The following is a 14,190-nucleotide window of genomic DNA, read 5'->3' on the forward strand; positions in this document are numbered from 1 at the left end:
ATCATTCACCTATGTGCCTGAACTTTCTTTAATGTTAGAAAGCTTCTGAAGCCTTCTGGGCAAATTTACATTCAGGTTGTCTCCAATATGATGTACGGATACTTTTTAAATGATTTCTAAATTAAACACTGAAACATCTTTGAACTGAAGAACCTGAAAGAAGGCTCTCATTAAGTGTCAATTCCTCCTACACAAAAAAGCAGACTCAAAATGAGATTAACTGACATCCACGGCCATGAAAAGACTCTAGCCTCTGGATTCCAGCTTTTCTATTCCATATTGCTTATGTTTATAAGCCATATAAAGCTCTACGTTTAAAGGTTTGTTAGTTCTGATTCATACATGATCCAAATCCCTTAACCTCATACCACTCTTTTAAACCATCTATGGTGGTCCTTCACTCAGGATGACCTTCAGAGAATATGGTTTCAGATATACAATGTACCTGAGCCATGGACTCAAAAACAAGTGATCCAAGAGACATATTCCTGGCAGTCAGAAGCCTTGAAGTAGCTTCAGAATAAGTTTGCCAGATGCCACACACATACTGTGGGATCTCAGACCTCCTGCCACTAAGAACGCACAGGACAACTTTCTGAGAACTCAGAGTCCAGTCTCTTCGATATCAATGCCACTTGGGCTCTAACAGTTGGCATGAAGAATCCCACCATGATTAGAAGTGACAGTGGCCTGGGCACCTTCAGGTTCACTATTGAGGAATCTGGTACTCTTCACTCACACCCGCAAGGGTTTCCTGAGATGACTTGTCCATCTGGTCAATGACAGGACATGCCTAGTGGGTATGGGTTACAGTTTCTAATCAAGCAAAATTGTTCTTCCCACCATTCACTTTATACCATATAGTTGGTGGCATATAGAGGCAGGTTTAAGAGTTCTGGAATAATGATTGTGATGATAATGATTTAAGGAATAGTTACACATCAGTAAGAAACTAAAGTTTCTCTTCACTAACATGTTCCAGCCTCTTTTTATAAAGAATAAATGAAGAGCTTGAGGAGGAAGGCTATTTATCAAGGAAACCACTATGAATCCTAATGGAAATGCTGAATTTGGGATGTGTGTTTCTGTACTTGGAACCAAATATTCAGCTTTATCTTATTAACTGAGTTTTTAAATCTTTAAGAAATGACCATTAGAAAAGTAATGAGTTCAGGATTTACCTAGGCAGATCCTTCCTGTGGCATCCAAAGTCATCCCATTGGGACACTGACATTTAAATGATCCCTCAGAGTTAACACATACACCATTTTTGCATACTCCTGGAAATACTTCACACTCATTTATATCTATGAAGGAAAAAAAAATAAAGTTAAAATATCTGTATAACATCATTCTACTTTATTTCATTCATGGAGTCATAATTATTCTCACAACAGAAAAGGTCATTTTGAACCAAATAAGTTCATAAAACTAGTTTGTCTCCAAATAGTTCATGTAGAATTTCTAGGAACTTTGAATTGCAACCAGACTGAGTCCACCTTTTACTAAAGATAGGAGTTTCTCCATTAGTCTGAGGGAGTAATTTTTTAATTATAGAGGCTGGGAATTGGTGTGAGTTCTTGGGGACAGCTCTGGGTACTATGGACATCTCAGGTAAGGCCCCCAGGAGCCACATAACTAGCTTTATGAGATCAGATATCCAAAATAGATAGAGAAACAGAAATCTCATCTTTCAAACTAGCAAAGAAGAAATCGCTTGAAGACAAAAATCCCACTGAGAAATAAATATGTGGGGTCAGTCAAGAGAATGTCTTTTAAGAAATGTTGAGATGTCCCCAGAAAGTGTATGACTAGTTCTAGCTCAGCAACAGTCTCAGACTGTTCTGTCTAAGCCTTGGTGGTCCCAGCTTGAGTTAGGGAGAGTCAAAAGATGCTCATGTTCATTCATTCACCATTTACCCAAACATCTCAAATGTACCAGTCCTTCCCAGTTTGTTTAATAGAAAGTAGTGTGTTCCCTGCACATAATTTGGATAAATACTCACCATCAAGTTAATTCAAAGAAAAGCACTTCCCAATGCCATACTGTGTCTCTGTTCAGAAAAAATAACTTTTTAAGCTGGGGATGGTATAAAAAAAATATTTTAAGTCTTTCCTTGTGAGAGAGATAAGTGGGAAGTGGGAAATTTACCTTTTTGGGTTTTTTTGTTCTGGCCACTTGTACACCAAAATGTGCTGCTGAGGTCAGATAAGTTATTAACAGTGGGTCTGGACCAGAGAAAGGCCAAAGGATTCAGTCATCATTTGGAACAAAACTTTGGGTGGGGGTTGTAGTGTTTCTCTTTATTTTAGCAGGGAAAAAAAAAACTTCATTTCATTCCACATATGGGACTAATTGCTGTTTTTAAAATTTTTCAGCTGCCATGTCATGTCAGGTTGTGTTAGTCACCCTGACCTACGTCTATCTGGGACTCCGTGAGAAAGAATCACAATAAACTGGAGAGAATCCATGTAAGCTTTCAAAAAAGAGACAATAGAGTATGTCCTTCTAAAGGTCATCCATGACCATGAAACAAACAAACACACACACACCAGGACAAACCAAGAAAAAAAATGCAAATTTTATAGCCTCATCGAAAACTTCCATTTTTCTCTTCCTGATAGTATTTTGAAAGTGAAGTCACTCAAAACCATGGTCAGCCTAAACCATTCTCAGTCACCCTGCCCTGTGGCCAGAGTGATCCAACACTGGCAACAGCATATATATGCTTGTGAAATTAACATCTGTTATGTTCTGCAGTTCTCATTATTTTCCTCTCTGCTGCATATTTCTCACTGGGAAGTTACATGACAACTTTATCCAGTCCAAGTTCACACAAGCATTCTTCAGGCACACAGAAATTTATGGTTTATAAATAGGCATAAATATACCTTCACACTGTGTTCCTTTAATTCTTGAGTAGCCCTTGCCACATATGGGATCTGTAAAGCAAACAAACAAAAACAAAAACAAAAAACAAATTTGAGATAACAATATCCTGACTCTTTATCACATAGTATAAGAAATCCAAAAGAGGACCTGGGCATGAATTAGATTTTGTTGCTATGAATAAGTCTAAGATAACAAAGTGTTTCTGAGATTGCATAGATGAAGAAGAAGGAGGAGGAGGAAGAGGATGAAATGTCTCCTTGAATTAAGCTCAATTCCTCTGAGAGGTCCTGAAAGACCCAAAGATCCCCTAAAGATCATGCTAAGGTGATGACTAAGAAGGAACTTGGCTAGACTTCTTTTTTGCTATCAGCTCTAAAACAGGAATCACAATATATGACTCCTAGAACATGAACACGGAAAATAAACTTTAGAATTCGAAGATCTCCCGCCATGCAGCATTCACATTATTTAAATCCACACATTTATATATCTGAACACTGAATCAATAAAATCATCAGCAAGGATCTCAGACCTCAGCTTTGCAACAGATTTAGAAGTTAAGTCCTGAATGTAAAGAACATCAATACATTTTTTGGAAGATAATCTGTGCCTGTAAAAACCTCAAGACCCCTAATTATGAGTTTCCAAGAGAACCCATTGGAATTCCTGATCTAGGAAAGCAACACTAAGTAACCACATTACAGTGCGGGTGGTAGAAAATAACCCAATCACCAAATCACACAAAATTACTGTCCTTGACACTTCTCTTAATTTCCTCTTCAGCAATACGTTTCACAGAGGTCATAAGAACTAAATCTAGAATTCCTAGGTATATCTAAATGAACAAAGTACTGGGTTTCCAGTTTCTAAGCAAGTGACCAGTGGAATGGGTCCAACTCTCTTACCGACTTGGCATAGGGTACAAGGGCTCCCCCAGGCAGCACCAAGAGAGGAACAGCACTGGGACTTTAAGGTAGCTCCATTGATGTTGATCTCACACCGCCCATCGATGACAGTCTGCCAGCAAGTGCCCTTGATGGTTTCTGCAGGGAGGTGGGAGATGACGTTAATAGATAACAGAATCTATATAAAAAAAGCAAATGTGCATTGGAATTACAGCATGAATGACATGTGAAACAAGTGATAGTGGTCATTTACAATTTTGTTCATCCATATTTAAATTCTTTGCAATAAACTCTTTTGCACTAAAAGTGAACATTAAATACAATGCTGATCAGCAGGATAAATACCTATGCAGATGGTTTTTGTTGGATCCAGGGTACTTTCGGAAGAACATTCACAAATAAAAGAGCCCGGGCTGTTCTTGCAGACTCCATTAATGCAAGGACTTGATTCACATTCGTCGATGTCTAAAACAAAAACAGCTCCACATTACTGCTAAAGAGTAGTCTTGGGCATGAAAGAATATTTAAACTCTGGCCTCAATTGCTACCATATATTCTTTATTAGATAGTAAAGCTGACCTAGGAAGTTCTTTTCTAGACTAGATGGAATGTCAAAAAATAATGATTGAGCATATCTCTTAAGCACAGAATCTGGCATACAGCTGAATCTTTTTATTCAGAAAATCTGGAGCAAACATTAGATGTGATATCCAAATTACTAACTTTAGTGTGATATTTTCTTCATCTTTTAAATGATGGCAAATAAAATGGCAACTGTAAGTAAGTACCATCAGTAGCCTACAAAGTGCATACAGGTGTCATTTAGGACCACAGAATCTCAATTACAATGACGTAATTGTCTAAAATAGAGGTGACTCTAACTTATTCTCATGGTTTTTCACTGGCATACTGAAAGACAATAAAGTACACAGTGTAAGAATAAAAACACAGATTACCTTCACAGGTTTTTAGGTCAGGTTTGTAGATAAATCCCTTGGGACAGGTACAGACAAAACTTCCAGGAGTGTTTCTACATTGTCCATTATCACAAAGCAGACTGTTCAATACACATTCATTAATATCTGGAAAACCAATAAACACGAACTTAAGTGGAGCACATTCCCTTGCACGCAACTTCTCATGCTTTTTTAGGTTAAGTATTTAAGGTCCAATGATATGATTAACTCAAGCAAAGAGGCAAAATTCCTCTAACATTGGTTTTTGCCTAACTAACCTAATTTGAGGAAAATAGGAGTTCAACCTATTGAACCTCTTTACTTCAACCTGCAAAATTCTAGAACTCTACATTGTACAAGAGGGACTGTATTCTCGCCATGTTCTGTCCTTCAAGCAGTTCGACAGAAGACAAAAAGAAAAATTATTTATGGTGAATAGTGGAAGTACAGGGAAGAAGAGAAGGCAGGAACATGTGAGCATAGGTGACCTGCAGAAATGACTCAGGTGTTCAGAGAGCCAGAAGGGGCAAAGCGATAGAGGGTTTGTTTCAGGACATCTAGAGTTATCTTTCCTCTCCATTCTATCTCTAGAATCATTCTCTTTTCTTTGTATACAGACAGAGAAACACATAGAGTCTTTGTACACAGAGCCACACATAGAGTCTAGAGTAAAGGTGCACATATTGTTTTAATACTGATCTCACAATGTCCATAGAAACACAGAATTTTGTAGGAGAAGAAGCTATGAAAAAAAGAAAAGAAAAAGAAGAAATGGTAAAGTATAAAAGAATCAAATGTGAATGAGGCCTTCTGTAATACATTAAAAGGACTATAACGAACTAGAGTACTTTCTGGTGTACAAAGATTCCTGAAAGGAGACAGAAATACACAATTAGGTTGGAGGAGCTTTGAAAAGAATTGCACGATGACAAGAAGACAGAGGAAAACTCATGGATATATCAGAGATGGTCATGTTTTAATAGTTCAAAATAGTAAACTTTTTCAAAATATTTAATTGACATGGCCATTTTTCCCTGTCCAAAGGAATGAAGTTCTATATGATGTAATTTAATCTTAATCCTTTTAAGGTTAAAGTATTGTCTGTCTAATCAGAGGTAACAAGTCTCTTGGGAGGGATCTAAGTATTTCGGCAAGCTCCTCAACACCAGATTTGCAATGGTAAAGTAAGGAGCCATGGCAAGTAAAATTGCTTGTTACCCAGGGACAAATAGGAGAAGGAACTTTCTTTTCTTGAGTCAGAACATATAGCAACTATGGCTGTCTAGGCAATAGTTGAGTCCAGCACCTGAGGAGTAGTTAATACTTGCTCGATTATGTGTTGAAAGAATGAAAACAAAGACATTTGTGTTTATTTCAATCTGCAGCATCTCAGAATTATTACATGTTCCAATGACTGACTACCGTATGGCAGTACTTTTCAAACCCTGCAACTAAAATACCACTTATGGCAGGAGAGATTAAGTTCTAACACCTAAACCCTAAATGGCTTTTAGAGAGTTAAAAGTATATTTGAGGCCCCGTTTTTATATTTATTAAAACTGATTAATTTTCTCCCTACTTCATGAAACTATTTTTTATGTAAAATTTGTTTTGCTTTCAAATCAAAAAGATACACCATCTTACATTTTGCTTTTGGTATACTCTGGCATATTCCCATAAATTTGAATATTCTGGTGTTAGAAGCTGAACTTCAGGAAATCTGCAGTAGTATGTCACTGCACCATAGAATAGATAGTAGATTTCAGAAAATACTAGTCTAGGCAACTGGAAAAAATTAAAAAAAAAAAATGGTGCCCATATTGACCATTTTATTCCCAAAGTTTTTGTTTTTGTTTTTTTTATAGTTATTGGCTGGTACTTTCATTAAGATTTTATTAGAGCATCAAAATGTGGTGTTTTCTTGGGGCACCTGGGTGACTCAATTGGCTAAGCATCTGCCTTGGGCTCAGGTCATGATCCTGGAATTCTGCGATAGATACCTGCATCATGGGACTTACTGCTCAGTGGAGAGCCTGCTTCTCCCTTTCCCTCTGTTCCCCACCCCCCTTGCCATCACCACCACCACTCCTGCTTGTTCCCTCTCTCTCTCTCTCAAATAAATATATACATTAATCTTTTTAAAAGATTTTATTTATTCATTCATGAGAGACACAAAGAGAGAGAGGCAGAGACACAGGCAAAGGGAGAAGCAGGCTCCATGCAGGGACCCAATGTGGAACTCGATCCTGGGACTCCAGGATCATGCCCTGGGTGGAAGGCAGACCCTCAACCGCTGAGTCACCCAGATGTCCCAATAAATAAAATCTTTAAAAAATATATGGTGTTTGCTAAACTTAACAGAGAACAGGTATTACTGAAAATAAACTGGGTTTTCTTTGATTAAATCTAATAAAGTAGTTGGGAAAAGAGTTGTTTCTCTCGGTAAAAATAGGGCTATCTTTGTAGACACATAAGAAATGGCTCACAATCTGTATTTTGTATACATCTAAGGAGCTTCTCTTTTTTGGAGTGAACATGACACATGACTACTTATAAATTATCAGGATTCAGGTATGTAAATTTTAGTTAATCAAGGCATGTATGTGCCATGCTGACACCCAAAGTCAAGGCCATCCATTTGCCCAGGCCCTTCAGCTACTGAAAGCAGTTTCCTCAAAGCAACAAAGAAGCAATGCATGATGTGTGAGATGTCTTAGGAAACAGGTAAAACTTCTTACCAACACAGTTCTTCCCAGATGGATCCACTTCATATCCTGAATTGCATATGCATTTGTAGGTCCCACGGAGATTTTCACAAATTCCGTTTGGACAGATATCCGGGTCTAACGCACATTCATTTATATCTGCACCACCAGAAAAAAGTTCAGTATCAATAACATTCTAAATTTAACATCAAAGAACTACCAAAGAAAATAACATTACAATAAATGTAACAACGTTAGAACCTAGTGAAAATAAAGTTTCACTTTGAAGAGGAAACTTGATCACTGTTTCTCACTACAAGATGTTCTGACTCACATCTTCCTTCCACCAGTCCTAGAGAAGAACTTGGCATTTGAGCTCAAACTACAAGATTACCAATCTTTAATCAGGCTGAAGGAAAACCCCTGGTCTTCTGACTCAAACATCAAGATGGAAAAGTGGATCACCACAGAGCCCCAGTCCCTCCCGCTGGTCTCCCTGCCACCAGCCCAGCCTCTTTGGTGTACCTTCCACAGTGCCATCAGACTTAGCTTAAAAAACAAGATGACCGTGTCACTCTCATGGTTCAAACTTTTGTAGGTTCAATAATCAAGATTAAGTTAAAATATTAACTCTATTTACTTTAAATTTCTCGTTCTTCCATGAACATACAATGTCCTTTTGCTCTTTGTGGGGAGTGTTTGGAACCAGGCCTATTCTTTGGTTCAAAGCACACTCAAACATCACCTGTTCTGGAAACCCCTCTGCTGCTCAGCCCAGATGAGGCTAAGTCCTCCCTCTTCTGTGTGCCTACAGACTGAGGAGAGCTCTCTAGTCAAGAGTGATGCAGATGACAATCAGTGAATGGCTAGTCTCAAATCTTCTATAAGTCAAGGTTGACATGTTTTTCCTTCTCCAGGTCCCTATCACAACTTTATTTATTCCCCACTCACTCTTTATTCATTATAAATTTCTTTACTACTCCTCTTTCCCTCAAATATCTCCTCTCTACCTTCGTCCACATATAATGATGAAATGAATCATGAGAATGAGTGGACAATCAATTCGGTCTACTTTTTTTCAGACCTGTCCTGAGTTGAACTATTTAGTTTTATATTAATAAAATAATCCCTTCATCTTTCCTGTCACCTGTTTTTAACCTCATTCTAATTCTCCCTTTTAACTTTAATTCTTTCATGGTACAGATATTTCTCTAGTTCTAACCCGTCTACTGAAATATTTCATCTTCTTCCCACTCAGTTAATTGCTATCTCTGCTTGCTACAAAATATAAGATAGCTCCCTATTGACATCTTTTTTTTTAATTTATGATAGTCACAGAGAGAGAGAGAGAGAGGCAGAGACATAGGCAGATTGAGAAGCAGGCTCCATGCACCGGTAGCCCGATGTGGGATTCGATCCCGGGTCTCCAGGATCGCGCCCTGGGCCAAAGGCAGGCGCCAAACCACTGCGCCACCCAGGGATCCCCCTATTGACATCTTATACTGACTGAACACTTGATAGTAAATAAATTATTCAAATGTGAATGTCTAATAATTCAACTGAGCCCATAACCCTGAACTGCACTTGATGGTGGAAGAGCCAAAGGGGGACCAGACTGTCTCTTCTCATGAATGAGAGACCACACTCATTGTATTTAATCTGCAGTCCTCCCATCAATCACCCTGGGAGAACACCCAACTATTCAGTATCAAGCCCCACACCTCAACCCAGCAATCCCAGGACCCAGTGTACCACAGTTGCTCTGCCCCTGGGGGCTTCTAGGTGTTCCAGGTACATCATGCAGTGATGACCAGAGAAGAGGTCAGACCTCCTCAGTCTGCATGTAAAGGGACCAACTGGAAACCCAGATGAGGGCCCACCACTGCTGCTTCTGCACATGCTGAAGGAAGTGAATTCCAAACCAGTCCTTACCACTGCCTGCTGATGTCATTCCTGGCCCACTGCTGCAGAGTGCCTGATATTCCGCTGCAATAAATTAACAGATAGTAAATGATTCCTTTGTTTGTAGAAGAGGTCGATCCTGTGCTTGGCTTTGCACACATCATTTCCTCCTAAGTGAGTGGAACCGAAAGAAAGTGGTAACAGAAAAAGGAGGCATCTCCCAAGGGAGTCACTGGTATCCCAGGCTCCCATTTGAAAGGCTCTGCATCACTGTGGAAAACGACTTTGAAGGACATAAGCAAGTTACAGTAATTCCTTGTGCAAAGCGCTTTTGGAAAAGGTGTTTTTCCTATAATTTGATTTCGTTCACTGGGGAACACTTTACACTTACAGTGAAATGTGCCTGTTAAAATGTGGTTTCTTAACTGTTAATAAAACCTTCTCCCACTATCTTGGGAATAATTTTGCTTCTTAGTGTGAACTATTGGAGGTTTTTTTTTTTTTTTTTTTTTTAGTACAATCAAGTACTTAACATTTTCTCATTTCTCTCTGCACTTGTATTTAAGTATATTTTTAAAACTCACACTCATTGGAATGTTAAATTCATCCTCTCTGATAAATCCATAGGCAAAGTATTGCATAATGTTAAAACTGAGGTCTTACCAAGAACTGAGGTGTGCAGAATATGCTCCCAAATTCTGATGGAATCAGATTTCTATTTCCTAAAACTGATGCAATGTTTCACATACAGTTCCAACAATACTTAGATGAACATAAGAGTGAATGATGTAAATGGAGAACTAACTGGAAGCATACATTATCCAAGGAAAACAAATTAAAGTGTCCTCTTAGTTGCCCACAGTTTCCGGCAACCACGGAGTCTGATCACGGTCAAATGCAAATCATTTGTGCTGAAGTGGTAGGAGAACAGCTATTAGGGACGGCCTCTTTATAGAGGCCAACCACACCTCACTGCTGAAGCAAATAGCTCCTGAACTTCTGAGTGCTAGAAAACTGTTCCTGATGACAGTGGATGCAAATGAGTTACACAGAATTTTTTTAAAATGAAGGTTGAACCCTTCAGAGCCTCTGCCTTCATGCAAATGTCAATTTGAGAGAATTGGTGAAATTCCTTAATTTTTAAATCCAGCTAAATGGGACCTTCCTTTGGGAAGGTAGCTGCCATTGTGTGTTTGAAAGCCTGGGACTGGAGGCCAAAAGAATTGCCGTGTCATAGCCAAAAGAAATGCCATGTCATTATTCTCTCATGTCAGTGATTAATTAAAACACTTTCAAAATACTGTAAGTAACAGAATAAGAAAAACAATATCATGCCAGTTTTGCAAAGAGCAGTTTCACAATTAGTACTAAATTAACTGATGCTTGGCCTAAATGGAAGCAAATTATTGTCACTGCTCTTTTCCATTTGGGTAGGATCTGATATTAGACTATCCTCTGCAGTCAGTCAATTCAGGTCAGCACTGGTTTGAACACTGAGGACAATGCTTATTTAGGAGCAAGCCGTTTCTCTTTGTTAGTTTCCTCTTCTACACACTGGAGACAAGGATACCCAACTCACATGACAGTTCTATGGATGTCACAAGAGAACATGTAAAGTGCTCCACATGGCTCCTCACACAGTTCATGCATTTAATAAGTGGTATGTGCTGCTGAGCCAATTTGGTGTTGTGCCACAGAGACAACCGTATGTGGACATATGAGAAGATTCCTAATACTTATACTTCTGTGGATTTAACTGACTGATTCCTATAAGAAATAAACATGCAGCAGCCAGTGAGAAATATCTTCATATATAGCTTCCTTGGCTTCCTTCCAGGACACAAAGATGGACTTTAGATGTGATCTGGTTGGAGTTTCTCATTAAATTGACTAAAGAAGGAAACTTTTAGATATTTTAAGTACCTTTTAAAATATCCCCTTTCTCCTGAAATAAGGGATATTCTATGCTCAGATCCTTCATGATCTGGCATTTTCATCTACCAAAGAGGTGGAGAAACCAAACTGAGGGAAAGCACTTCCACATGTGGACCTTTTCTGTGCAAGTACATTCAAATATAAAACAGAAGCTAGTGGGGCTGGGCTTCAAATTTAACCCTCCTTAAGCTTCATTGCTTGAAGAAATCTGGTCTCTTTTAGTCATCTTTTTATAATATTACTTCATTTCCCTAGGTATCATGAGAATTCTTTGGACATGTACTGGGTCCAGAGGAAAATGCAAAAGCAAAGAACTATATGCACCAAAGGTCCTGGATTCTAAGTTCTGGTTCTTCCACTTACTGAAGATGTAAACAAATCACCTATACTCAGTTTTCATGATACTCATTCATCTTATAAATTCAAAGTATGTAAGAGAAGTACTTTGAAAAGTTAAAGTAACTTACAAAAGGACAGTATTAACGATATACAACTATAAAGTTACATGGAGGTATCTTTGTTGAATAAGATTGTATTTTATGGTGTGTAATTGAAGTATTATTGTGAGCATGAATTGAACTGATTGGTAATAAAATGGCAATTTGTGAAGAAATCAGCCAGAATAAGGCTTTCTTCTTTAACTGGCATTCCTTCATTTCTTTTAAAGTCTTCCATTTAACTTTCTCTAACTTCTCATATTTTAATCTCTAACTCTCTAATTTAAAATATTATTTTCAAAATGGCAAATGTTTAAAAATTGTGAGTTAATTTTTAATTGATTGTCTCTAGGCCAGAAATGAACTAACTGGATCTTAGATTTAAACCAACCAATCAGAGCTACATATTTTCAATATTGGATCTATTTTAGAACATTGAAAGGAAACTGCCAAGTTTCCAAATGTTGACAGTTTATTGCTTTAGTTTCAATAAACTATTTTTGCCTTACAGACAGAAATAATTTATAACTGGAGAGGATCTTCTGGATTACCTAAATAATCCATTTTGTAGATGAGAAAACTAAGGATCCCTTTTCCATATTATTCTATTTTATAGTTGTTTACTATTGTAAGCCATCTCCGGTCCTTTTGAAAGTAGGTGAGCAAAACTCCTAAATAAACAAAAATTTACAAAGAACTAAACCCCCCAATTAAGTAATTTGTCTGCCCATGGCTGGGAAGAATTCTGACTCACCAACCAGTTTTCTTTTCATTATACCATGTCACTTCAAACTGAGAAAAATACTTTTTCCCTAGGGTTGAATAAAATCATTTAGGAGAAGCACACTTAAATCAACATGAGGGATTTGAACAAAATTCTCACATGGCCTTTTGGAAAAAAGTTGGAAATATTCAGGTAATCTGAAAATTATTTACTTTTACACTCTGTAAAATTCTGCTTTTATAATAGTTACTGAAAAATGCAAACACTGTGAAACTACTTTAGAAAACAAGGCAAGTTGCATGAATTCCAAAGAGCGTGACTATTACTAAGGTGGAAGAGTTAGGATGGAGGTTCTAAACATGCTGCCTGTTCCCAAAGATTATTGGGATTGGGTGAAAAACGTGTGATCAGACCCTGGGTAACCCTGCCAAGACCCCAGGAAGGTAAATGATATATCTGGAGAACATAATATAATCTTTCCCTGTGACTTTTATAGACGCAAAGATTGTAGATGGTGGCAGAAGGCTGGTAGTACGAGGGCATCCTCATGACACCACATACCTGAATTTTGTGCAGGACATGGTTGGCAAGGTTCCCCAAAAGCATACTCAGTGCTGGCACAACAGCATTCAGATTTAGTAACGGCACCAAACAACGGTTTGACACACTGGCCTCTCTTATATCCACCATAGCATGTGCTCCGCATGTGTGTGTCTAAACAGAAAGAAGCAACTGTCATCACACTATCACTTCAAACAGATGAGAACTCTCCAGGTCAAAGGTGAAGCTGGCTTTATTTAGCCATCGTCCCTGTTCTAACTCACAGAAAATGCCTCTGGTCTTAGGTTTCAAAAGAAAAAGACAAAATAAAACACACTACATTCAGCTTCCAAGAACTGGAAACCAATTGCCAGACTCTCAGTTTTCTAGGGACTACCAATGGTTTACTCAACTGTGAGATTCTATCCTGAGATTCTATCTTATTCATTTTGTCTTCCTCAAACTTCTGCAGACAAGGGCAATACAAGTTAAATGAATGATGGATGACCAGTAACCCTCATCCCATGATAAATAAGATCTTTCTTAGAAGTGTGGCCTATCTCAAAATAAACATGCAATTACTGAATGTTTGAATTAGATGTACTTTCAAAATGGAGGAAATTTAATCTATAAAAGTTTCATTATACAAGTTAATAGACATTGCTCTACTAAGTAGTGTCATCTTTACCACCAGAGAGGGAGTTTCCAGCCATGCCCAACCCACTCCCAATTCAAGTGTTTACTGACTGCCTTTCCTAAAAATAATTTGGATAAAATTAATATCTATTTCTCAATAAATTTCAAAATTCATGCAAAGACATAAAAATATTACATAAAGTTCTTGATTATCTGTATCCTCCTTTGCCTTCTAGATTTCCCTTCGGACATTCAATTTCCTATATGAAAATGTCCACTATGAGATAATGAGCATATACAGGCCAATTTCCATAACTATTATCAACAAAGGAGAGTTGGTGAAAATTAAGTACATCTATATGATTAGAAAAGAAAAAGGGGAAAGAGAGGTGGGGATTCCCTTGGTTTTCATTTATCTCAGCTCATCTTTCTACCTCTTAGATTAATATTAAATTTATGCAAGAAGAAAACTGATACTGTTGGTTTGTTCCCCCACAAATATTAATTCTGTCCTATCCGTTACAGTAGAGTGCATTTGTTATTGGCGGGATTTAGTG

The 14,190-nt window shown here is 37.9% G+C and overlaps 1 protein-coding gene across 3 annotated transcripts in view; it reads right to left on the minus strand.

The window, feature by feature from the left end:
- The window catches only part of FBN1 (fibrillin 1), a 222,924-nt gene that overhangs the window by 75,923 nt on the left and 132,811 nt on the right, over nt 1-14,190 (minus strand). For all 3 annotated transcript variants that reach the window (XM_077881022.1, XM_077881023.1, XM_077881024.1), the window contains exons 16-23: nt 13,019-13,171; nt 9,392-9,445; nt 7,493-7,618; nt 4,755-4,880; nt 4,144-4,263; nt 3,799-3,936; nt 2,893-2,943; nt 1,182-1,307 (exon numbers count right to left, since the gene is read on the minus strand). In XM_077881022.1, the coding sequence (XP_077737148.1) occupies nt 1,182-1,307; nt 2,893-2,943; nt 3,799-3,936; nt 4,144-4,263; nt 4,755-4,880; nt 7,493-7,618; nt 9,392-9,445; nt 13,019-13,171 (894 nt within the window). The remainder of the gene's footprint in view (nt 1-1,181; nt 1,308-2,892; nt 2,944-3,798; nt 3,937-4,143; nt 4,264-4,754; nt 4,881-7,492; nt 7,619-9,391; nt 9,446-13,018; nt 13,172-14,190) is intronic.

Source organism: Canis aureus, chromosome 32 (assembly GCF_053574225.1).
Source record: "Canis aureus isolate CA01 chromosome 32, VMU_Caureus_v.1.0, whole genome shotgun sequence".
NCBI lineage: Eukaryota > Metazoa > Chordata > Mammalia > Carnivora > Canidae > Canis > Canis aureus.